We start from the raw sequence: 25,210 nt of genomic DNA, 5'->3' as shown, positions 1-25,210 counted from the left end.
GGGGTTTGAACTCACGACCTACCGATCTCCGGGCTTACACTCTAACCACAAGGCCACTGAGCTGACATATTACATCATATTATATTTTTATATAATTTAAGCAATATATAACAATTACCATGTATAATATTACAGTATATGTAACAGCTGCAGCATAACTAGAGAGTATATCCAGCAGAAAATAGACGTTATAAACAAAGAGAGGTAGCTAACATAGAAGCGGTCAGGTAACAGACAGATATAATCTATTGCTATAAAAGTATATCTCAATATAGTTTTACTTAAACTCGATATTCGAAAGATTTCTCGATACATTTTTTTGGTAAAAGTATACCTATAAATATATATATTTTTTGCAATATTCAGTGAAATTTAAGTAAATGACAACTGTACTGTAAAGCAGTGGTGTCCAACGTACGGCCCACGGGCCTGGTACAGGTTTTATCCGGCCCGCGGAATGAGTTTGCTTAGTATAAAAATTACCCAAAAATTTTAGAATGAAATAAACTGTTGTTCTAAATGTGTCCACTAGATGCCGCAATGACAATTATTTGTCTTTTTGTAGATTATGCTACATATTAGGGTTGAACGGTATCCCGTTATTATTACAGTACCGTGATACTAATGGATCATATTCAAAGTCATTTTCTAGCACTTGTCCTTAATAATGTTGACAAAATAATAGAATGGAAAATGACACAATATGTTACTGCATATGTCAGCAGACTAATTAGAGCCTTTGTTTGTTTACTCACTAATAAAAGACAAGTTGTCTTGTATGTTCACTATTTTATTTAAGGATAAATTTGCAATAAAAAACATATGTTTAATGTACCGTACATTTTTTTGTTAAAATAAAGCCAATAATGCAATATTTTGTGGTCCCCTTTATTTTGAAAAGTTTCGAAAAGTACGTATCGGGACACTACTACATATGTAAAAAAAATTTTTAAATAAACCACATGATGTTAGTGCACCAGTCGAGGAAAATTAGCAAACTATATAAATACCATCCTGTAATTTGATTTTGATATTTTCTCATCTAAATAAATTGAAAATTAACACCAATGAGTTGACTGATGAACATTGTCGGATAATTTATTCAGAAAGTATAAATCACGACGAAAGTTAAAGTACCAATGATTGTCACACACACACACAAGGTGTGGCAAAATTATTCTCTGCCTTTGACCCATCACCCTTGATCACCCCCTGGGAGGTGAGGGTAGCAGTGAGCAGCAGCGGTGGCTGCGCCCGGGATTAATTTTTGCTGATTTAACCCCCAATTCCAACCCGTGATGCTGAGTGTCAAGCAGGGAGGTAATGGGTCCCATTCTTATAGTCTTTGATATGACTCGGCCGGGGTTTTAAACTCACAACCTACCAATCTCAGAAAGAATACTATTAACTGTGACATGTAAATGTGAAAAAACAAAGACATTGATTTGTAAATTTTCAGAATGTGCTTGTTCTATTTGTAAACAAAGAAAACAATCTGAAGTGGTCAAAATGTTGCACGGATGATGTTTTACAGATCATCTTCAAGCCGCTTTCTGACAGTTGCTTCCGGATGCGCCTTTTTGTGGGCGGTCTTATTCACGTGGCTCACCTTCGACAGCGTCTTATCCCCATCATCTTTCTTGTAGCTTGTAAGGACGGGAGTGGAAAAAGTGTCAAAAGATGGAGCTAACTGTTTTAATGACATTCAGACTTTATTTAAATCAATAACAAAGCAGCATCTCCTCATCCGGAAACAACAAGGCCAGAAATGTGTCCTGTGAAAAAACGTCCGACCGAAAATTTAATAACTAAACGTCCTTGGGTGAATAATGTAAACTCACTACACCGATATGTTTTAGTGCGTTCATGGAGAGTTTACTGGCAGATATAAATAATAACTTTACACTACTTTATATTAGAAATGGCAACAGCGGAGGATGAATGTCACATAAAGAAGATAGAGGAAAAAGAAGAAGCTTATCGACCCAGGGACGCGTGCAATTTTTCAGGACTTCAACAGATCCCAAATGCAGATCAGCAGGTACCAGAAGGTATGAAAAGTTGATTTTGCATAATATTGCGAAACATAACGGCAGATAATGTCTTACCTTATACACACACCATAATAATACTTGTATGTTCAATGCGACGCTTCGGCTTCATGACTTACCAAAGTCGTAGTAAAACATTTGGATATATTTTTCAGCGCCGTGTGTTATGTTCTATATTTTCCGTGGAACATTTAAAATGTCAGTGTTGTTTACTTGAGACATATGGCAATCATAGTGCTGTCTACACCAGGGGTCACCAACCTTTTTGAAAGAAAGAGTTACTTCTTGGGTACTAATTAATGCGAAGGTCTACCAGTTTGATACACACTTAAATAAATTGCCAGAGATAGCCAATTTGCTCAATGTACCTTTAATGCATATATATATATATATATATATATATATATATATATATATGTATAAATAAATGGGTATTTCTGTCTGTGATTCCGTCGTACATTTTTTTTCCTTTTGTAGGATTTTTTTGTAGAGAATAAATGATGAAAAAAACACTTAATCGAACGGTTTAAAAGAGTAGAAAACACGAAAAAAAAATGAAAATTCAATTTTGAAACATAATTTATCTTTAATTTCGGCTCTTTGAAATTCAAAATTCAACCAAATAAAGAGAAAAACTAGCTAAGTCGAATCTTTTTGAAAAAAAAAATAATAATAATTTATGGAACATCATTAGTTATTTTTCCTGATTAAGATTAATTTTAGAATTTTGCTGACATGTTTTAAATAGGTTAAAATACAATCTGCACTTTGTTAGAATATATAACAAATTGGACCAAGCTATATTTCTAACAAAGACAAATCATTATTTCTTCTAGATTTTCCAGAACAAAAATTTTAAAAGAAATTCAGAAGACTTCGAAATAAGATTTAAATTGGATTCTAAAGATTTTCTCGACTTGCCAGAATATTTTTCTGGGAATTTTAACCATAAGTTTGACGAAATATCTCTCAAATATTCTTCGTTGGTGACCCCTGGTCTACACTAATCTCTTATGTTTGACTGCCATTTTCTAGTCAGACTTATCATTACACCATGTACCAAATAAAATAGCTTCGAGGTGAGTTAGCTCGGCCAAATGTATTCCTTACATATAAGGCACACCGTCGGGTTTTGAGGGGAAAAAATTATTTCAAGTGCGCCTTAAAGTTTGTAAAATACTGTACACATTTAGCTGTAAAAACCTGCTGTATTGTATGTGTGTTTGGGTCCCTTTTTTCCAAGATAGAGTTCTGAAAACGTTATGACCGACCACCTTACAAAACGTAATGGAATATTACAGTTTTTTATTTAGACACACAAAATGTACAATGAAATAAAGTGGAATTTACAATATTAACTATGAACAATAAAACACTGATTATTAACAACATATACACATCACTCCTCTTATTGTGTACTTCTCAGACCAGCTCCTCAATAGTTGTGTTTCGAGCAAAACACAACAAAAATGTAAAACGACAGCAAAATATGAATGCAAATTGTAATAAACACCTACAATATGGTATATTATCACGTAACAATCTGCTTCAACATATTTTGTCATTTTCAATATTATTTAGTCAAAATTATGAGGGACAAGCTGTAGAAAATGGATTATTAATTGGCCTTTTCCTTTACTCAGGGTTTTCGCGGGGCATAAAAAAACATTCAAAGTCATTAAATGGATTTAGCGAAAATGACGACATTTAAATGGAATTGAAAAGCGTTAAATGTGATGTAAAGCAAAGTCAATACGTCAATCCATCAAACGATGATAAATGAATAAATGTGTCGCCACTGAGACGGGGATTAGTGATTTAGAAGTGGCTAAAACTTTGCTCTTCGGTGATTATAGCTATAGATTATAGCTTCACCTTTATTGTTAGTTTTGAAGCCAAAATACATCTATTTTCCCACTTCTATCTCACCGCTGTGTGTTGACTCACGACATGCACATCAGCTTATATTACCGGCAATGTTTCCATGCACAGCGCGCCATCATAGCTTGAAAAAAAGTACCGGTATTTTTCAAAGGCAGTATTGTACCTTTTTTAATTAATTAGTACCGCGGTGTTGTAGTACAGGTATAGACCGTACAACTCTAATACCTGCTGCATTGTGTATAGTTCATCGATTAGGATAGCATAGGATAGACTTTATTTATCCCAAAATGGGGAAAGTATGTGGTTATGGTTTAGCTACAAAAAGTCCACAAAAATGAGGTAAAAACTAGGGCTGTCAAATTGTTTTTATTTTAATCACATTTTGGAATTTGGATTAGTCATGATTTCTCGCTTGCATAAATAAGGTTTGTTTCAGCAATTTGTACACAAGTGCAATTTTGTTGTCAGAATGTCATCCTGGAATGTTTTTGAAAGGTTTTACCTAAATCCATGTCATTTATTTGCTCAAAACTTGGTTACAGTTTTATCTAAAGTATCTAATGTTTTCATTTATTAAGAAGATAGGCAACACTAACTGGTCCCGAGTGTGTGAAAGTGAGTGTGAATGTCTATCTGTATTGGCCCTGTGATGAGGTGGCGACTTGTCCAGCGTGTACCCCGCCTTCCGCCCGAATGCAGCTGAGATAGGGTCCAGCACCCCTCACGACCCCGAAAGGGACAAGCGGTAGAAAATGGATGGATTGTCTCAAAGAAAATTGTTAGGCACAATTTGTTTCACAACAGCACAGGAACTCTCACCCAAAGCAATTGACTGATATTAAACTTATAGTACTACTTATTGTTTAATAACAATCATTTAAGTTTGAAATAGTTTGGGAGTGAACCTCGATCGGGGGAAACACATAGCACACGATAGCGTAGCGCTTTATTAGCAGTGTTGGCACCAGCAACTGTTATTTGTTAAAGAAAACAAGATTGTCTTTGTCATTCATCACCAAATGTATTACTCACATATTTTATGAGTTTTAAGTACTGTATTCATAGTGTTTAACTTCTTTTTACACTTGAGCGTCTACGACGTATTCAAGTTTTTTTTTACATGAGCCATTTTGCTGTTAAAGGGAAACTGCACTTTTTTTGTAATTTTGCCTATCGTTCACAATCATTATAAAAGACAAGATGACAGGAGTATTTATTTATGCATTATAACTCGGAAATAAAAGTCCCCTTACAAAGGAGCCAGTGGAAAGTCCTTTATTTTGCCCATAAAACCTAATAAACAAACATCCAAAAAGCGCCAACAATGCCTAATTTACATTTCGTAACTTGAATTATAACCAAGTATTAGTGATATTGTTATGATAAGCTCTAACGCAGGCAAACTATAACAGTGCCGTGATCACTAGCTTCTGTGCCTATGTTGACATCACCGGCTGGTGAGCTGCTTTGGTGCTCGTGAAAGTTTATTCTAGTTCATGAATAATGCCCAGAAGGATGAGGACGTAATCTGACATGTTGGTACATTTTGACAGCCAATTTAGACACGGAATAGCAAGAATGACACGAAAAGACACATTGTTTCACCCCCCTTTCCTTTACGAGCATTATGAGTCATTCTTCATCTAATTGGTAATTTATGAACGTATCAGTCGGCATCCTAATGACAGCAGACATTGTACAGTAGGTAATATTTCATTATGTTTATTAGCTCTCATGAAGTCTGCAGTGACAAGTAATCAGTGATGTTGAAGAAAAAAGTGAATGTTGTGATGCATTTTTGAAGTTAACACCCTGTGCTTTAAAATGAGCAAAATATGTACATATTATTATAAATGTGCCTGTTACTTACAGCATGTATATAAAACCTTAATGGAGGTGTTTGGCTGTTTTTCAGGGGTCTATAGGCAGAATAGAGCGGCTCCCATAGGACTTATGATCTCATTTATTTATTCTTTAGAATGCATACAAAAAGAAAAACACATGCTGTCTTACATGAGGATTGTGAATGATAAGCTAAATTCCCCAAAAAAAGTGCAGTTCCCCTTAAAGAATTATTGTTGTAAATCTATGTGGTCTTCCTGTTTGTTAGAACATTGCACAAAATATTAGGGCTACCTGAAAAATTTCTTCATATCTTGTAGCTATCCGTAAATATTTATAATGATTCTGAATCGATTCAAGATTTTCTAAATTCCCCCAAAAATTGTATTAAAAAAAAAAAAGTTTTGAATCCATTTATTCGATGTAAACACATGTCGAACGAGCTTTTGTAACCGGTAATCCGTTTTGAAATGGTTTAATTGTAATTAATTTCCGAAAATTATGTATCGAGAATCGTTGAGTTTTTTTCAAGATTCACATGCTGACCAAAAGTTAAAGTTAAAGTACCAATGATTGTCTCACACACACTAGGTGTGGTGAAATTTGTCCTCTGCATTTGACCCATCCCCTTGATTACCCCCTGGGACGTGAGGGGAGCAGTGGGCAGCAGCACTGCCGCGCCCAGGAATCATTTAACCTCAAATTCGAACCTTTGATGTTGACTGTCAAGCAGGGAGGTAATGGGTCCCATTTGTATAGTCTTTAGCATGACTCGGCCGGGGTTTAAACTCACAACCTATCAATCTCAGGGCAGACACTAACCACTAGGCCACTGAGTAGGTGGCCTAGTGGTGCATTTATTTTAGGTTTTAGCTCAGTGGTTCTTAACCTGGGTTCGATCGAACCCTAGAGGTTCGGTGAGTCGGCCTCAGCGGTTCGGCAGAGGTCTAAACACACCCGACTTAGCGTCTCAATAAAAACTTCTCCCTATTGGCGTATTACGGATACGGCAACAGCAGAAGTCACACTGATTTGCAGGTGTGTAATTTGTTGTGAGTTTATGCAGTCCAGTGTGAGTTTAGTGTTTTTTTTTTCTTTGAACAAGGTGATGTTCATGCACGGTTCATTTTGTGCACCAGTAAAAAAAACATGGTAACACTTTAATATGGGGGAAATATTCACCATTAATTAGTAGCTTATTAACATGCAAATTTGTAACATATTGGGTCTTAACTAGTCTATATTAAGTACTTATTAATGTCTAACCCTAACCAAATAACTCCAAATTAAGTCTTTGTTACTTAGAATGTGTTCCCCTAGTGTCCACTAACCTCTAAATTAAGTCTTTGTTACTTACAATATGTTCTCCATACTAAAGTGTTACCAAAAACACATAACTTTGTCTTGAATAAAAAAAAAAAAAAGGGTTCGGTGAATGCGCATATGAAACTAATTGGGTTCGGTACCTCCAGCAAGGTTAAGAATCACTGTTTTAGCTGTACAGTGTCAAAATTAAGACTCGCTGGAGGCAAAGGTGCTTTTATATAACATATTTAATTTTCTGCATACATTATTTAATATACACATATTGTACATTTATTTGTTCATTCCCACACAGAATTGTTACATTCACAGACTTGATTCGACGCGTGATGAATTATTTTTTTAAGCAGGCTTTTAAAACATCAATTAACATGCATCATTGTCCTATTCGTTTTTAAAATGTATGTCACACAAACATGGCCGCCGCCCTCATGATATGTTTGTTTACACTGGCGTAGGATCCGGAGGACAGGGGTCCAACATGATGGTGTTGGGGTCGCTCACTGTCACGGCACCGTAAGACCCGTCAAAGTCGACGTCCTCGTCCTGAAATCTCTGGTACGTTATGTCTGTGTCCTCACCGTCCCGCACGGGGTCCGCCTTATGCAGCACCTCTTTGCGGTACAACCTGTAGCCCAGGATGAAGACGCCCGCCTCGGCCGCCTGGAAGAGCGCGTAGAGCAGCGGGAACATGTACATGCCGCCCATCAGCTGAGGTGGGAAGGCCAGTTTGAGGATGGCGGTGCACAGCTGAACGTTCTGGCAACCCGTCTCCAGAGAGACGGAGCGTCTGCTGTTGGGCGGCAGGTCGAAGAGCACCGCCAGGCCGTAGCCTGCCGCGTAGCCGCACATGGGCATCAAAAGGGCAACGACGTAGACCGATGGTGGGATGGTGGAGAGAAGCTCCGGGCCCAGCATGGCCGCCGTTAGAATGAAGAGCAGGAGAAGGGTGATGAGCAGGGACCAGAGAGATGCCTGGGGAGACACAGGAGACCATCAATTACATCATAGCTGGACACTCCTGCTGTTAAGATGGTTTGTCATCTTCTGAACACTTAATTTATGCTTTTTGAGGCGTTTAAGACCCCTCAGTGAATGGCAAAAAACAAAGAAAAAATGATGCCTATTTAACTATATTTAATACTCACACCCGATTGAATGCTTTTCAAATTTAGTTTTACGCATACTGAAAAAAAAAAAACTTACTACATTTCAATGCACTAAATTATTCTGATTTCTCAAATAGTTTGTGTTCTTTTTTTTTTGTATTTTCACACCTATGTGCAGACTCTCAAATGCGACTATTGGTCATATGCCATGTACATCCCGTGCATCATTTAGTTTTAATGCGGATAACTGAATTGCTTTTCTCGTTGACCAATGACGTCACACTAAGCATTACGGGACCTTGTTTTAACTAATGTCTGCTGTAAAATTGACACAGATTACTAATATTAGTCTCTAATGGGTATGCTGATGTTAAATTGCAGACAAAATAAATAAATGATCCTGGATTGCGCTATGAACGGAGAACGTCTCGGGGCAGATGCAGGTAAAGTGCAAAGAAAGACCGGCGGAAGAGTTTTTTTCGAAGTAATTTTTGGGTGGAAAATCATGAAAATAAAAACTTTTGAATGTCTCAAAGTTTATTTAAAAGGCTATTTGGATTGATGGAAGGAGTTTTAAATCTGAAGGAAAAGACCCGACTGATAGTCTTCCAGAGGAAGGTTGCTATTGTTCTCGACTATCTTGCCAATTGTGCGGAATACATACTTGCTAACCTTGAGACCTCTGAAATCGGGAGATAGGGGGGATGTATATTGTAGCGTCCTGGAAGAGTTAGGGCTGTAAGGGGTTCTGTGTATTTGTGCTGTTGTTTTTATGTTGTGTTACGGTGCAGTTGTTCTCCTGAAATGTTTTTGTCATTCTTGTTTGGTGTGGGTTCACAGTGTGGCGCATATTTGTAACATTGTTCAAGTTGTTTATACGGCCAGATCTATGTGTGACCTGTATGGCTGTTGACCAAGTAGGCCTTGCATTCACTTGGGTGTGTGTAAAAGCCGCATATATTACGTGTTACAAGTTTATTTTGGCTTTTAGCATGCAAATATGCCCCCTAGTGGCTGTAATCAACATAGAGGATAACATCATTAGTTTTCGAGCAACGATTCTTTCTTATTTCTAAAAATTTAATAGCAAGCCTGTCAATCCCAACAAGACGTACATTTTATTCTTTGTAATGTGATACGTTGCAAAGTGTTGATGCATTTCCACGCCGGTTAAGACGAACAAAAGCTTATACCAACCGGTATAGCTCGGTTGGTAGAGCGGCCGTGTCAGCAACTTGAGGGTTGCAGGTTCGATCCCCGCTTCCGCCTTCCTAGTCAATGTTGTTGTGTCCTTGGGCAAGACACTTTACCCACCTGCTCTCAATGCCACCCACACTGGTTTAATTGTAACTTAGATATTGGGTTTCACTATGTAAAGCGCTTTGAGTCACTTGAGGAAAAAGCGCTATATAAATATAATTCCCTTCACTAAATGTCTGCAGTCATCCAAATATGATAATTACAAATGACATCCAAATGTGGTGCCTAAACCAGTCACAGGGCCTTGGAAGACATTCAGATGCAATAAAAAAATCAGTAAACAAAATCCTAAATCCATTTCATGGGGATCCATTTGGAAAATACAAATTACCGTATTTCTTTGAATTGCCGCCGGGCGCTAATTAATTTAAAACCTCTTCTCACTCCTGCGCTTACCAAAGGCATGCGGTAAAAGTAAGCATGCAGTAATTATTTTAAAACCTCTTATCACTCTGGCATTTACCAAAAGTATGTAGTAAAAATTTGAGTGTGATGTAAACTTAGACCTTAAATCCTACTGAATATCTCTTAATCTTCTTCCCTTTATGCGATTTCAAATTACCGGTATTGAAATCAGCCTCCTCTATTTTGAAAATGATGACAGCGGAAGTGTCACTCATGACATCACGAGTTTAACCAGGCGGTAATACTAAGCATACGCTAATTATTTTGGGAAGCGAGTTTGACCCGGCAGTAATTCAAGGCAGGCGCATACTATATGCCCTGCGGCAAATCAAGGAAATACAGGTTAATAACAGGACGAAACGTGAGGTCAGAGAATATAAAAGGGAGACAAGAAGGAACAATTCAACCCAAATTACAACAACGGCTATTTAAATTACGGGGTTTTTTTGTTCCCAGTTATGCTACTACGCTGAATCCCTTGTGTTTTGTGAGTAGGGAGGAGTTTGTTGATAACTTTCTCCAATGGCCTTGAAGACGTCTAATGGCTCGTGTACGACTGGATGTTTGGTGTGCTGACATTTTACGAAAAAGACACTTGGCAAGGAAACGGACAGTAAAACTAACTAATGCACTTTTTTTTTGTTTTTATTAGTGTCTTAATTTGATATTTTGCGGTTCTTGGTTCCACACATTGTTACATGACATTAGCATTAGTTCAGACCCGCTAACGTTACCTTTAGGACGTAGTCGGCCACGCGCGTGTAGCGGTACCTCAGCATCACGCCGAGGCCGATAGGGATGAGCGTGCTGCAGAGGGTGAGGATGATGGCGCCGAAGGGCATTAGGCTGACCACGGGCGTGTTGATCCAGGCGCGGCTGTAGATCCACAGACACAGCGGCATCAGGACCAGCGCCAGCAGCGTGGACGAGATGGTCATGATGATGCTGTGGAAGAAACCCTGCACTTAGTTGATGGCTAACAAAACTGGAATCTAAAAAATATAAATTAACTCATCACTTCACATGAATCCCTCCGCAACCCTCTGCTGTCTGCATCTTATCCAAAACCTATCCATTCAAGAAACTTCTCTGCAATACCCTCGCATTGTCAACATGCTTATGTGGGTTTTCTCCTCCTTTTCATTGCACAACCCAAAAATATGTACGGCCAAGGGAACAACTTTTTATTAGCCCCTAACGTACAGTGCATCCGGAAGGTATCCACAGCGCTTCACTTGTTTCTAATTTTTTTATGTTCCAGGCTTATTCCAAAATGGAATACATTCATTTTGTCCTTAAATTTCTATAATGACAATGTAAAAAGTTTATTATTTTTCAAATTTTTTACAAATCCTCGACCCCAAAAGGGAGAAGCGGTAGGAAATGGACGGATGGATAAATAAAAAACATTTCACATGTACATACTGTAAGTATTCACATTCTTTGCTCAATAATTTGTTGATGCAGCAATTACAGCCTCAAGTCTTTTTTTAATGTAATGTCACAAGCTGGTCACACCTATCTTAGGCCACCTTTGCCCATTCCTCTTTGCAGCACCTCTCAAGCTCCATCAGGTTGACCATACAGTGTAGTGATACCATTGATCACAGACAGTTAATAAATAAGTTGGATAAGTACGGAATCCGAGGGCCAGCTCTGTCCTGGATCAAGAGATATCTAGAAAATAGAAAACAATGTGTTCAGGTGGATAATACAATATCTGGATTTAAAAATATAGTTTGTGGAATTCCGCAGGGTTCTATAATTGGTCCCAAGTTATTTAAAATTTTCATTAATGATTTTTGTGATGCATCAAGTTTCTTAACATTTTTTATGTTTGCTGATGATACAACCATCCTTTGTTCTGGAAATTTTTTTATGAACTTTTGGTAAAAATAGAACAAGAAATTACATTGCTTAAAAACTGGTTTGATATGAATAAATTATCACTTAATATTGCTAAAACTAAATTTATGATATTTGGTACCAAAACTGAGGTATCTAATGAAGTAAATATTAAAATAAATGGAGATAAAATTGAGCGTGTCTTTGATACTAAGTTTTTGGGAGTTATAATTAACTATAAATTATCATGGAGACAACATGTAAATTATATAAAAACAAAAATATCAAAAACACTTGGTGTTTTGTATAAAACTAAAGAATTACTTAATTATAATTCTTTAACAATTTATTATACTTTGATACTTCCATACATGACATACTGTGTAGAACTCTGGGGAACCACTTTTAAAACCATAATTAATGATATAGTTTTGCTGAAAAAAAAAAAGCTGTACGGCTAATAAACAAAGCAGGATATTATGACCATACCCATCCATTATTTGTTAAATCAAAACTTATGAAATTTCAAGATATTGTTTATTATAAAATAACACAGATAATGTTCAAAGCAAAAATTAATACTCTTCCAGAAGGAATTCAAAAATACTTCTCTCTACAGACAGGCAAATACAATCTAAGAGATGAATCTAAGTTTATTTTACCAAAAGCAAGATTAGTTGTTAAACGTAGATGTTTATCTGTTCTCGGTGTTAATTTGTGGAATTCTGTTGGTAAAGAAATTAAAATGAGTGACTCAGTATTTAATTCCAAAAAGAACATGTCACAATGTATTTTAAAAAAGTTATGTGAACTAGAAATGTATGTTTGTTTGGTTAAATGTTGTATTTAGAAGGTATGTATGTTTATCTATTTACAAAAAAGTGCATGTGTGTAAGTACATATTTTTGTATTATTTGTTAAAGGGCAACTTAAATGTAAATGCTGAATGACTATTTCTTTTTGTATTACAAAATTATTAGAAAAGGTAACTTAATTGAATGTAAAACATTTTATGTTGGGCATATAAGCTTTTTTGCTTCTGCCTGTTTCAGTCATGTTATCCATTTTTGAATCGTGATCCATGTTTGAATATGTTTTTGTTAGACTGAAAATGAACTGAAACTGAAACTGAAGGTTGGATGAAAAGCGTTGGTTGTCATCCAGGATGTCTCCACATTGCTGCATCTAGTCAAGGAGGTGACCAAGAACCGGATGGTCACTCTATTAGAACTACAGCGTTCTTCCGTGGAGAGAGGAAAACTTTCCAGGACAACCATCTCTGCAGCAATCCATCAATCAGGCCTGGATGGTAGAGTGGCCAGACAGAAGCCATTTCTTAGTAAAAAAAAGTTTGCTAGAATGCACCTGAAAGACTCTGAAGCCATTAGAAACAAAATTCTCTGGTCTAAATAGACAAAGATTGAACTCTTTGGTGTGAATGCCAAGCATCATGTTTGGAGGAAACCAGACACCGCTCCCTACAGTGAAGCATGGTGGTGGCAGCATCATGCTGTGGGGTTCGTTTTCAGCGGCAGGAACTGGGAGATTAGTCAGGATAGAGGTAAAGACGAATGCAGCAATGTACAGAGACATCCTGGATGAAAACCAACGCTTCCCATCAACCTGATGGAGCTTGAGAGATGCTGCAAAGAGGAATGGGCAAAACTGCCCAGAGATAGGTGTGCCAAGCTTGTGGCATCGTATTCAAAAATACTTGAGGCTGTAATTGCTGCCAAACGTGCATCAACAAAGTTTTGAGCAAATACTGAGAATACCTTTGTACATATATTTTTTGGGTTATTTTTTATACATTTGCAAAATTCATAAGAAAACTTATCTCGTCATTTTGGAGTATTTATTGTGTCTAGAGTTTTGATGACAAAAAATACTTTATTCCATTTTGAAATAAGGCTGTGACATAGCAAAATGTGGAAAAAGTAAAATGCTGTAGACTTTCCAGGTGCACTGTATTCTATAGACGGCCGACATTACAATAGTCCATCCGTCCATTTCCTACCGTTTGTCTCTCTGGGGCTTGCGGGGTTAGCTGGAGCCTATCCCAGCTGCATTCGGGCGGAAGACGCGGTACACTCTGGACAAGTCGCCACTTCTCCGCAGGACCGACACAGACTAGAGACAACTTAGTGTCGCCAATCAATCAATCCTCAAGTGCATGTCTTTGGAGGTGGGAGGAAGCCACGCAGTCACAGGGAGAACATGCAAACTCCACACAGAAAGACCCCAAGCCCGAGGACTAAACCCAGGACCCTCCCATTGTGAGGCACACGCACTAACCCCTTTTCCACCGCTCAACCCTGCATCACAACTATAAATAGGGAAAAAACTTGACACATTTACTATCCCCCCAATTGGCACCTGCAAACGAAAATGGCTGACTAACTGCCTGGCTTACACCAGTATGGGTCTTTGAGGATTTGTGTACGTTCTGGCATTTTTCTCCATGCTCTTAAGACTTGCACGTACGTTTTTGAGTATGTTAACGCCCTCAGAAGGGGTGATTTAGTTGATAATGATAATTGTCGTAAATAACTATATTAATGATTATAAATATTTTCTAAGGATAATATATATTGTAATTAGGGCTGTCAAAAATAATGAGTTAACTTATGTGATTAATCACAAAAATGTGTTCATTAATCATGCATATATGTGCAGTACATGTCCCTCTACCCAAACTGCAGGTGGTTGCCTGAAAGGCGGCGCAGTTGACTTTACGGTCAGTGATCAGGTAAATACATACAACAATGCAAAGCTGCAGACTCCGAATGGTGTGTTCACTCTAAAACACACCCTGATTGGATTTTAGATGTGTAACTAGAAGCAAGTTTTGAACAAATAAGTGTAATGCATTCAAATAACACGTTTAAAAAAAAAATGTCCTCAATTGCATTCTGACAATAGAAATGCATTTGTGTCCATATATTGAGGACTTTTTTTTTAAGGTAATTTAAATTACCGTATTTCCTTAAATTGCCGCCAGGGCACTAATTAATTTAAAACCTCTTCTCACTGCTGCGCTTACCAAAGGCATGCGGTAAAAGTAAGCATGCGCTAATTATTTTAAAACCTCTTCTCACTCCGGCACTTACTAAAGGCATACAGTAAAAATTTGAGTGTGATGTAAGCTTGGACCTTAAATCCTACTGAATAGCTCTTAATCTTCTTCCCTTTATGCGATTTCAAATTACCGGTTTTGAAATCAGCCTCCTCCATTTTGAAAATGATGACAGGCGAAGTGTCACACGTGACGTCACGAGTTTGACCAGGCAGTAATACTAAGCATGCGCTAATTATTTTGCGAAGCGAGTTTGACCCGGCAGTAATTCAAGGCAGGCGCCTACTATAAGCCCTGTGGCAATTCAAGAAAATACGGTATGTAGGTGAGTAAAAACCTGTGATTAATCATGATTAATCCAAATTTAAAACATGTGATTCATTTGATTTTATTAATAGCATTATATATTATCAAAACAAGTGGTTACTTTGTCATACCCCTGCTCTAAATTGTCCATGTGTGATAGAATGCCACCTTTGGCCCCCACCCAAGTCAGCTGGGATAGGCTCCAGCTCACTCATCACCCTAATGAGGAGATCTTTGTTTTAAACGTGCTTGTAGATTTATTGAGGGGGAAAATCAGTAAAAATCATAAATTAAACAAAAGCAAATACCGTATTTCCTTGAATTGCCGCAGGGCATATAGTATGCGCCTGCCTTGAATTCCTGCCGGGTCAAACTTGCTTCCCAAAATAATTAGCGCATGCTTAGTATTACCGCCTGGTCAAACTCGTGACGTCACGAGTGACACTTCCCCTGTCATCATTTTTAAAATGAAGGAGGCTGATTTCAATACCGGTAATTTGAAATTGCATAAAAGGAAGAACATTAAGAGCTATTCAGTAGGATTTAAGGTCCAAGCTTACATCACACTCAAATTTTTACTGCATACCTTTGGTAAGTGCCGGAGTGAGGAGGTTTTAAAATAATTAGCGCATGCTTACTTTTACGGCATGCCTTTGGTAAGCGCAGGAGTGAGAAGAGGTTTTAAATTAATTAGCGCCCCGGCTGCAATTCGAGGAAATACGGTATATAAGGGTTTTTATTATGGGAGGGGTCCCTACCTGAGGTTCATCTCTCCATGGACCAGCAGAGACATGATGTTAGACAAGTTCCCCCCGGGGCAGCATCCGCACAGGAGGACCGCCATGGCGGCCACGTCGTCCAAAGAGAAGGCCAGGGCCAACAGGAAGGCCACCAGGGGCATGATAACGAATTGGCACACCAGAGCCAGCAGAACGCCTATTGGCCGCCGGATGTGCTCCCCAAGCTGGCTCACGTCCACCGTGCAGCCGAGCCCCAGCATGGTGAAGCACAGCACCAGGCCCACGAACACGTTGATGCCGTGGCTGAGCGGCGAGTCCCAGAAGGCTGGCACCAGCTGCAGGGCGGACTCGGACGGCTGTGCGCCGGCCATCAGCGCCACGGCCGCAGCGGAAGGGTGAACCCCGGGGAACACCTTTAACTCCGCGTCTGGTGTGGGTGTCAGGTCTCCCGGCGTTAGGCTGGAGTTCTCCATGGCGCAACAAGAGCCTCTCTTGTGAGCGACAGATGTGCGTAAAGACGATTACGCACGGCTGGGTGGGCTTTGTCAGTGTAGCACACAGGGTCGTGGTCGTGACGGTGCCATCGCTCTTGTGGCTGCGAGCGTCCACACTCAGCCCGCGGGGGCTTCTCTGTACCAGAAAGAAAAGAACAAGTCCCAGCGGTACTTTTATAGCTGCGCTGAAAGCCCCCGCCTCCCTCACCCAGCACCACAACGTCAATCAAACTGCGTACTGCGTCAGGACGGAGCTTTTCCAGCACTTGTAAAGCTTTGCAGTACTTGTGCCACTTCATCCGGGTGACATTTTGCTTTTAGTAAAAACAACGCTATATTTACGCATGCGTAAAAAGAAACCGCGCTGAAAGCAGCAAGCGTCACCGTCGGTACGAAGCGTGGATTCTTTACAAAAAGTGCACCAAGCTGGAAAACGCGGGTGTTGCTTTGGTCCGGCTTTTTCTTTTATGAAGCGAGAGAAAGCGTGCGTGCGCATTTTACGCACGGATGCATGCTTTACCAAATATTGCATATTATACTGCAGTGGTTCTCAACCTTTTTTTCAGTGATGTACCCCCTGTGAACATGTTTTTAATTCAAGTACCCCCCAATCAAAGCAAAGCATTTTTGGTTGAAGAAAAAGAGATAAAGAAGCAAAATACAGCACTATGTCATCAGTTTCTGATTTATTAAATTGTATGACAGTGCAATATATTGCTCATTTGTAGTGGTCTTTCTTGAACTATTTGGAAAAAAATAACTAAAAACTTGTTGAAAAATAAACAAGTGAATCAATTATAAATGAAGATTTCTACACATAGAAGTAATCATCAACTTAAAGTGCCCTCTTTGGGAAATGTAATAGGGATCCTTCTGGATTCATGAACTTAATTCCAAACATTTCTTCACAAAAAAAAAAAATATATAACATCAATATTTATGGAACATGTTCACCAAAAAATCTATCCGTCAACACTGAATATTGCATTGTTGTATTTTTCTTTTCGCAGTAAATGAACTTACATTCATATATTGTTGAAGTAATATTGCATAAATATATTTATGAAGGATTTTTGAATTGTTGCTATTTTTAGAATATTTTTTAAAAAGTCTCACATACCCCTGGGCATACTTTCAAGTACCCCCAGGGGTACGCGTACCCCCATTTGAGAACCACTGTTATACTGCACTATACGCCTGTTCGTGAATATACAGCCGTGACCAAAATTTTACATACACTTGTAGAGAAACATAATATCATGGCTGTCTTGAGTTTTCTATCCTTTTTGTGATATAGTGATTGGAGCACATTCATAAAGTTTGGTTCTTTTATCAATTTATTATGGGTCTACTGAAAATGTGACCAAATCTGCTGTGTCAAAAGTATACATACAACTATGTTAATATTTGGTGTCATGTCCCTTGGCAAGTTACACTGCAATAAGGTGCTTTTGGTAACCATCCACAAGCTTCTGGTTGAATGTTTGACCACTCCTCTTGACATAGTTGGTGCAGTTCAGCTAAATGTGTTGGTTCTCTGACATGGACTTGTTTCTTCAGCATTGTCTACACCAGTGGTTCTCAAATGGGGGTACGCGTACCCCTGTGGGTACTTGAAGGTATGCCAAGGGGTACGTGAGATTTTTAAAAAATATTCTAAAAATATCAACAATTCAAAAATCCTTTATAAATATATTTATTGAATAATACTTCAACAAAATATGAATGTAAGTTCATGAACTGTGAAAAAAAAAAATACAACAATGCAATATTCAGTGTTGACAGCTAGATTTGTTTGTGGACATGTTCCATAAATATTGATGTTAAGGATTTCTTTTTTTGTGAAAAAATGTTTAGAATTAAGTTCATGAATCCAGATGGATCTCTATTACAATCTCCTAAGAGGGCACTTTAAGTTGATGATTACTTTTATGTGTAAAAATATTTATAATTGAATCACTTGTTTATTTTTCAACAAGGTTTTAGTTATTTCGATATCTTTTTTCCAAATAGTTCAAGAAAGACCACTACAAATGAGCAATATTTTTCACTGTTATACAATTTATTAAATCAGAAACTGATGACATAGTGCTGTATTTTACTTCTTCATCTCTTTTTTTCAACCAAAAATGCTTTGCTCTGATTAGGGGGTACTTGAATTAAAAAAATGTTCACAGGGGGTACATCACTGAAAAAAGGTTGAGAACCACTGGTCTACACGTTCAAGTCAGGACTTTGGGAAGGCCATTCTAAAACCTTAATTCTTAATTCTTCTTCAGGACAAGCTAAAATCATCACCCGAGAGGTTGGGTCATGGGGACAGTTGGGTGTTCCAGCAGGACAATGACCCCAAATACACGTCAAAAATGGGTAAAGGAATAGCTAAATAAGGCTCATATTGAGGTTTTAGAACGGGCTTCCCAAAGTCCTGACTTAAATGTGTGGACAATGCTGAAGAAACAAGTCCATGTCAGAAAACCGACCAATTTAGCTGAACTGCACCAATTTTGTCAAGAAAAGTGGTCAAAAATTCAACCAGAAGCTTGTGGATGGATACCAAAAGTGCCTTATTGCAGTGAAACTTGCCAAGGCACATGTAACCAAATATTAACATTGCTGTATGTATACTTTTGACACAGCAGATTTGGTCACATTTTTAGTAGAACGATAATAAATTCATAAAAGAACCAAACTTCATGAATATTTTTTGTGACTAACAAGTATGTGTGTGCTCACAAAAAATATAGGAGTTGTAGAAATTATTAGAAACTCAAGACAGCCATGACATTATGTTCTTTACAAGTGTATGTAAAGTCATCGTGACTCTACATATAAATGTTCAAAGGCATCTTAAACATCGATGCACTCATGAGTAACTTGCAGCAAGAAGCTGTTTCTAATATTCTGATTATGAGTGAGGACCAATGATCACAAACCTTGTTAGTACTATATTTGTAAAGTCACAATTGCTTGGATGCCGCTAGGGTTGTACGATATTAGTATAGTACTCATTAATACTAATGAATCATATTTGGTACTATACCGCCTCTGAAACATACCAGTACGTACCTGTCTCTAAACAAATGCCATTGGTGGATCTACACCTAACATCCACTGTAATGATACCAAGTACAGGCGCGTATCTAGTCGATACTATTATGATTATGTTGATATTTCTTGGCATCACAACATCTTCTTTTGTTTTTTTTTAATTTATATTATGTTTATAAACTCAGGAAATATGTCCCCTGGACACATGAGGACTTTGAATATGACCAATGTACGTATGATCCTGTAATGACTTGGTATCGGATTGATACCCAAATGTGTGGCATCATCCAAAACTAATTTAAAGCATCCAAACAACAGAAGAATAAATAATTATTACTTTTTAACAGAAGTGTAGCTAGAACATGTTCAAAGAAAGTAAGCAGATATTAACAGTAAATGAACAAGTAGATTAATAATTCATTTTCTACAACTTGTCCTTAATAATTTTGACAAAATAATAGAATGCAAAATGACACAATATGCTACTGCATATGTCAGCAGACTAAATTTGTAGCCTTTGTTTGCTTAGTTAGTAATAGAAGCCAAACTGTTTTGTATGTTCACTATTTTAATGTACAATGAGATTTGTTTGGTTAAAATAAAGCTAATAATGCATTTTTTGTGGTCCTCTTTATTTAGAAAAGTATCAATCATTTTGGTACTAAAATATTGGGATTGGGACAACACTAGATGCCACTATGATGATGGTGCAGGGGTACCTAATGAAGTGTCTGCAGAAAATATCACATGTCTCATCAGTGTTGTTGTTTTTTTTGTCAATCATATCTAACATGTTTGTGTGTCTGCAGGTACAGCCGGGCCCCTCTCTGCGCTATCAGCCGGCGATCTCGAGCACAGGAAATAAAAAAAAAGCACTGACGTCAGGCGGTCTGGAGCGGGACAAGGGAGGACAGGACGGGCTGCGGCGGTGGGTGACTCAGGCCTGTCGTCAAGCCCCCGCCGCACCCCCTCCCCTTGAAACACAGCCATTAAACTAATGGGACACTCCAGGTATGTAATGAAAGAATGATGTTTGTGTGTGTCACCTATACTTCCTGGTACATGCGCACACCCTTTACCAAATGTAATCACGTTGAGTCGTTTCATTCAATAGGGATGGGTCTTCCTGTTGACTATTAGTGTGAGAGAGGGAACACATTCGAATAAAATCTGATAAATGAGTCTTGAACACCAAGCAATTTTGAGCAGATGCAAATCTGCGGGTGACATCGTAGATTTCCCAGAGAGATCAGCCTCTTTAATAAAAGCATTTTTAGAAGGCGAGGGCATTATTGTTTGGTCTTTTAATGCTATCAGAATATTCCGTTTTTGTATGTTTAGCTGCAGACATTACTTCTTCTACCGAGTAAACACCATGCCGGTACTGTTTCTTTAAATAGCTCCTATATTACATTGAGGTCCTTGCAAAAAAATTTTTTGTGTTGTGCAGTTATTAAAGATGGGAATTTTACAACAACTCACAATTCGATTCCGGTTCTTATGGTGACAATTTAAAGGCCTACTGAAATGAGATTTTCTTATTCAAACAGGGATAGCTGGTCCATTCTATGTGTCATACTTGATCATTTCACGATATTGCCATATTTTTTGCTGAAAGGATTTAGTAGAAAACATCGACGATAAAGTTTGCAACTTTTGGTCGCTAATAAAAAAGCCTTGCCTTTACCGGAAGTAGCAGACGATGTGCGCGTGACTTCACGGGTTGTAGGGCTCCTCACATCCTCACATTGTTTATAATCATAGCCTCCAGCAGGAAGAGCTATACCGCCTCTGAAACATACCAGTACGTACCGGTCTCTAAACAAATGCCATTGGTGGATCTACACCTAACATCCACTGTAATGATACCAAGTACAGGCGCGTATCTAGTCGATACTATTATGATTATGTTGATATTTCTTGGCATCACATCTTCTTTTGTTTTTTTTTAATTTATATTATGTTTATAAACTCAGGAAATATGTCCCCTGGACACATGAGGACTTTGAATATGACCAATGTACGTATGATCCTGTAATGACTTGGTCATTACAGGAGAAAGCGACGATTTCCCCATTAATTTGAGCGAGGATGAAAGATTCGTGGATGAGGAAAGTTAGAGTGAAGCACTTAAAAAACAGTGACGGCTCCAGGCGGCGGCAGTAGGAGCGTTTCAGATGTAATTAGACACATTTACTAGGATAATTCTGGAAAATCCCTTATCTGGTTATTGTGTTAATAGTGTTTTAGTGAGATTATAAAGTCATACCTGAAAGTCGGATGGCTGCGGTGAACCCCAGTGTCTCTGAGAGAAGCCGAGGAGCCAAGATCACAGTTGCCTTTTTGAGCTGCAGGAGGAGGTCGCATATTCCACTCAAGTCTTCGGTAAGAGCCGACTTAATATAAAAAATTTTCCCATCCAAAAACTTGCTGGTTGACGCAGAGAAACATGTTCGCTTGACCAAACAAAGAAACACCGGCGGTGTTTTGGTTGCTAAAGTAGCTGCAATCCACCGCTTTCCACCAACAGCATTCTTATTTGACGTCTCCATTATTAATTGAACAAATTGCAAAAGATTCAGCAACACAGATGTCCAAAATACCGTATAATTATGCGATGAAAAGAGACGACTTTTAGCCGTGTGTGGTGCTGGACTGAAATGTCCGCTCCAACCAATAACGTAGCAGGCACGCGTCATCATTCCGCGGCGTTTTCAACAGGATACCTCGCGGGAAATTTAAAATTGCAATTTAGTAAACTAAACCGGCCGTATTGGCATGAGTTGCAATGTTAATATTTCATCATTGATTAATAAATTATCAGACTGCGTGGTCGGTAGTAGTGGGTTTCAGTAGGCCTTCAATTCAGTATCGATTTTTGATCCAACAGTTTTCAATTTCGAACGATTCTCGCACTATTATTTGGTGTAAAAATCATGATGAAACCGTTTTTAAAACGGGTTGCAAAAGCTCTTCTTGGCTGCTGATCCACAGTAGGCCCCATTCGTCGTGGTTTACCTGACACATAAAACATGACAAATTGGGGTCCGTGCACTATCCACCAGAGTGGTGTATAAAAAAAGTATGGCCAACTAAAACAAGCGCCATGACTGCTACCAAATACGTGTGCGGCTGTGCCCGAATGCATGCAATTGCTGTCGTTTTGACGTTAGATTTCTGAGGAAATAAACCAAAATAATATGTCTGTATATAATTTTAAACACATTCCAGCTCATAAACTTACAATAAAAATGATTTTTTTTGTGAACGTATACTATGCAGCCATACTTGGCGCACTTTACTGGTACATTCCTGCAGTGTTTCGTGATCAGCAGGAACTGTAACACGCACCTAACTGTGCAATAAATGTTACAAAAATACACAGAAAACCTAGAAAATAACTTATTACCCTCATTTTGCCATATCTTCATTAGCTCTGTACCAACAATCACAGAGAAATTGTGACTTTTGTGTGAAGTATGTCAACTGTGGTGTCTGCCTGCAATCAATCAATCAATCAATCAATCAATCAAAGTTTACTTATATAGCCCTAAATCACTAGTGTCTCAAAGGGCTGCACAAACCACAACACAAACCACTACGACATCCTCGGTAGGCCCACATAGGGGCAAGGAAAACTCACACCCAGTGGGACGTCGGTGACAATGATGACTAAGAACCTTGGAGAGGACGAAAGCAATGGATGTCGAGCGGGTCTAACATGATACTGTGAAAGTTCAATCCATAATGGATCCAACACAGTCGCGAGAGTCCAGTCCAAAGCGGATCTAACACAGCAGCGACACAATGTATTTGTAATCACTGTATGTATCAATCAATCATTCAAAGTTCACTTATATAGCCCTAAATCACGAGTGTTTCAAAGGGCTGCAAAAGCCACAATGACATCCTCTGCTCAGATCCCACATCAGGGCGAGAAAAAACTAAACGCAACGGGATGACAATGAGAAACCTTGGAGGGGACCGCAGATGTGGGGGCACCCCGCCCATCCCCGTCCCCCTCATCACTCATTATGTATTATTCTAACTGATTTTTTTTTGTAACATGCTATGTAAATATTTGTACTTTTGTACTTATTTTCCCACAATAACTCAGACATGGTATTGGTAACATTGGCGAGCAGTAGAGAATATGGAGTGATTTTTGGTCCAGAACATATTTTGTTTTATTCATTATTGACATTTATCTTGCCACTTTGTTGTATATATATTTTTTTATTAGATTTCCAGTTCATTTTATTATCTATTATTACACACAAAATGTGGTTTATTGTACTCTTTCAATGTAAGACAAAATAATTCAAAAGTACTGACCTAAAGTAGGCCTTTTCAAACATAAAAATGGCCGATTGAACTAAAATTAATAAATCTTAGGTACTGTACTATATTTCACGGCAGACTATCATCATAATGTTTCATGTCTATAGGGCTCTAATAATAATAAAACATATATTTAGAAAAGCCGTCAATCTATTAATAAGTATCCTACTTTGTGGAAATGTTTTTATTTTGGTCGGGTGTGGAACCAATTAACAACAATAAATGAGGGATGACTGTCATTTAATACTATATTAGTTTTTAATAAAAAGAAAAAAAAAATCTTTACATTAACCAACCGCTTTTTGTTCCAGTTATTGTTTTTGCTGTGTGCGTGTTCTCTATAACCAGCATTTGTCTTGTTTAAGCATCTTGTTTTTTTTTGTTTTGAATGTTTACCTTACCTCCTTACAAAAGGTTTCTTCAAAAGTAATCAGCTTTCTTAAATTTTTTTGTGGGTACAAAATTATTTGATGTCTTGTATGATCGTCAAAGAATACTTTGTCTTCACCAAAATGGTTTGTAAAGAAAACATGTACACTCGGTTGGTTTGAAATTCGAAATTGTCTCTAATAACAGTACGTGAAAACAGTTTTGCTCATTGATAATTCCAAAAATAGACAATGGGTTCGCCAGAGACTCAATTGTTTTTGATGTTTATAATAAATCGTACACATTGTTTGTGAAGGATTCGATATAGTCGTAAGAGTCGTGAACTAGTCAGTGAATACTCACTAAAATCCCCGTTCTCGCTAAAGCAACAGAACGGGAGTAGACCAAGCTACAAATGTGTGTACGCTAAAGTTGAGTAGTTGTGAAAACAACAAAGTTAAAAAAGTGTGTATGCTAAAGTTGAGTAGTTGTGAAGACAACAAAAATACAAAAATCTCTACGCAAAAGTTAAGTAGATGGGGAAAACAAAGATACAAAAATGTGTACGCTAAAGTTGAGTAGTTGGGAAGACAACAAAGATACAAAAGTGTGTATGCTAAAGTTGAGTAGTTGTGAAGACAACAGAGACAAAAGTTTGTACGCTAAAGTAGAGTAGCTGTGAAAACAACAAAGCTACAAAAGTGTGTACGCTAAAGTTGAGTAGTTGTAAAAACAACAAAGCTCCAAAGTTGTGTACGCTAAAGTTGAGTATATTTGAAAACAACAAGGCTACAAAAGTGTGTACGCTAAAGTTGAGTAGTTGTGAAAACAAAGCTACGAAAGTGTGTACGCCAAAGTTGAGTGTATTTGAAAACAAAGCTACAGAACTGTGTCTGCTAAAGTTGAGTAGTTGTGAAAACAACATAGATACAAAAGTGTATATATGTGTATATATATATATCTATATATAAGTATATATTTATATATGTATATATATATATACAGTGTGTATATATATATATATATATATATATATATATATATATATATATATATATATATATATATATATATTTATAGACTAAAGTTGAGTAGTTGTGAAAACAAAGATACA

General features: G+C 37.8%; 1 protein-coding gene across 1 annotated transcript; it reads right to left on the bottom strand.

Moving 5' to 3' along the window:
• Positions 1-7,320: 7,320 nt before the first annotated feature.
• slc10a4 (solute carrier family 10 member 4) lies at positions 7,321-16,581 on the bottom strand. The gene is made up of 3 exons (XM_061888413.1): positions 15,860-16,581; positions 10,609-10,819; positions 7,321-8,075 (listed from the first exon to the last, which is right to left on the bottom strand). The coding sequence occupies exons 1-3, from the start codon at positions 16,312-16,314 to the stop codon at positions 7,545-7,547; spliced, it is 1,197 nt and encodes a 398-aa protein (XP_061744397.1). The 5' UTR covers positions 16,315-16,581; the 3' UTR covers positions 7,321-7,544.
• Positions 16,582-25,210: the final 8,629 nt, after the last annotated feature.

This window comes from Nerophis ophidion, linkage group LG26, assembly GCF_033978795.1.
Source record: "Nerophis ophidion isolate RoL-2023_Sa linkage group LG26, RoL_Noph_v1.0, whole genome shotgun sequence".
Classification (NCBI taxonomy): Eukaryota; Metazoa; Chordata; class Actinopteri; order Syngnathiformes; family Syngnathidae; genus Nerophis; species Nerophis ophidion.
The sequence above is the reverse complement of the archived record's forward strand: the minus strand, read 5'-3'. Positions and strand labels throughout refer to the sequence as shown.

What these genes read in the sequence shown, in the direction of transcription:
- slc10a4 (XM_061888413.1), bottom strand. Translation starts at nt 16,314, where the DNA reads ATGGAGAACTCCAGCCTAACGCCGGGAGACCTGACACCCACACCAGAC. An exon ending in CATGGAGAGATGAACCTCAG is followed by an intron (nt 10,820 to 15,859) that starts GTAGGGACCCCT and finishes TTTCTTCCACAG; the next exon opens with CATCATCATGACCATCTCGT. An exon ending in TGGCCGACTACGTCCTAAAG is followed by an intron (nt 8,076 to 10,608) that starts GTAACGTTAGCG and finishes GTGTCTCCCCAG; the next exon opens with GCATCTCTCTGGTCCCTGCT.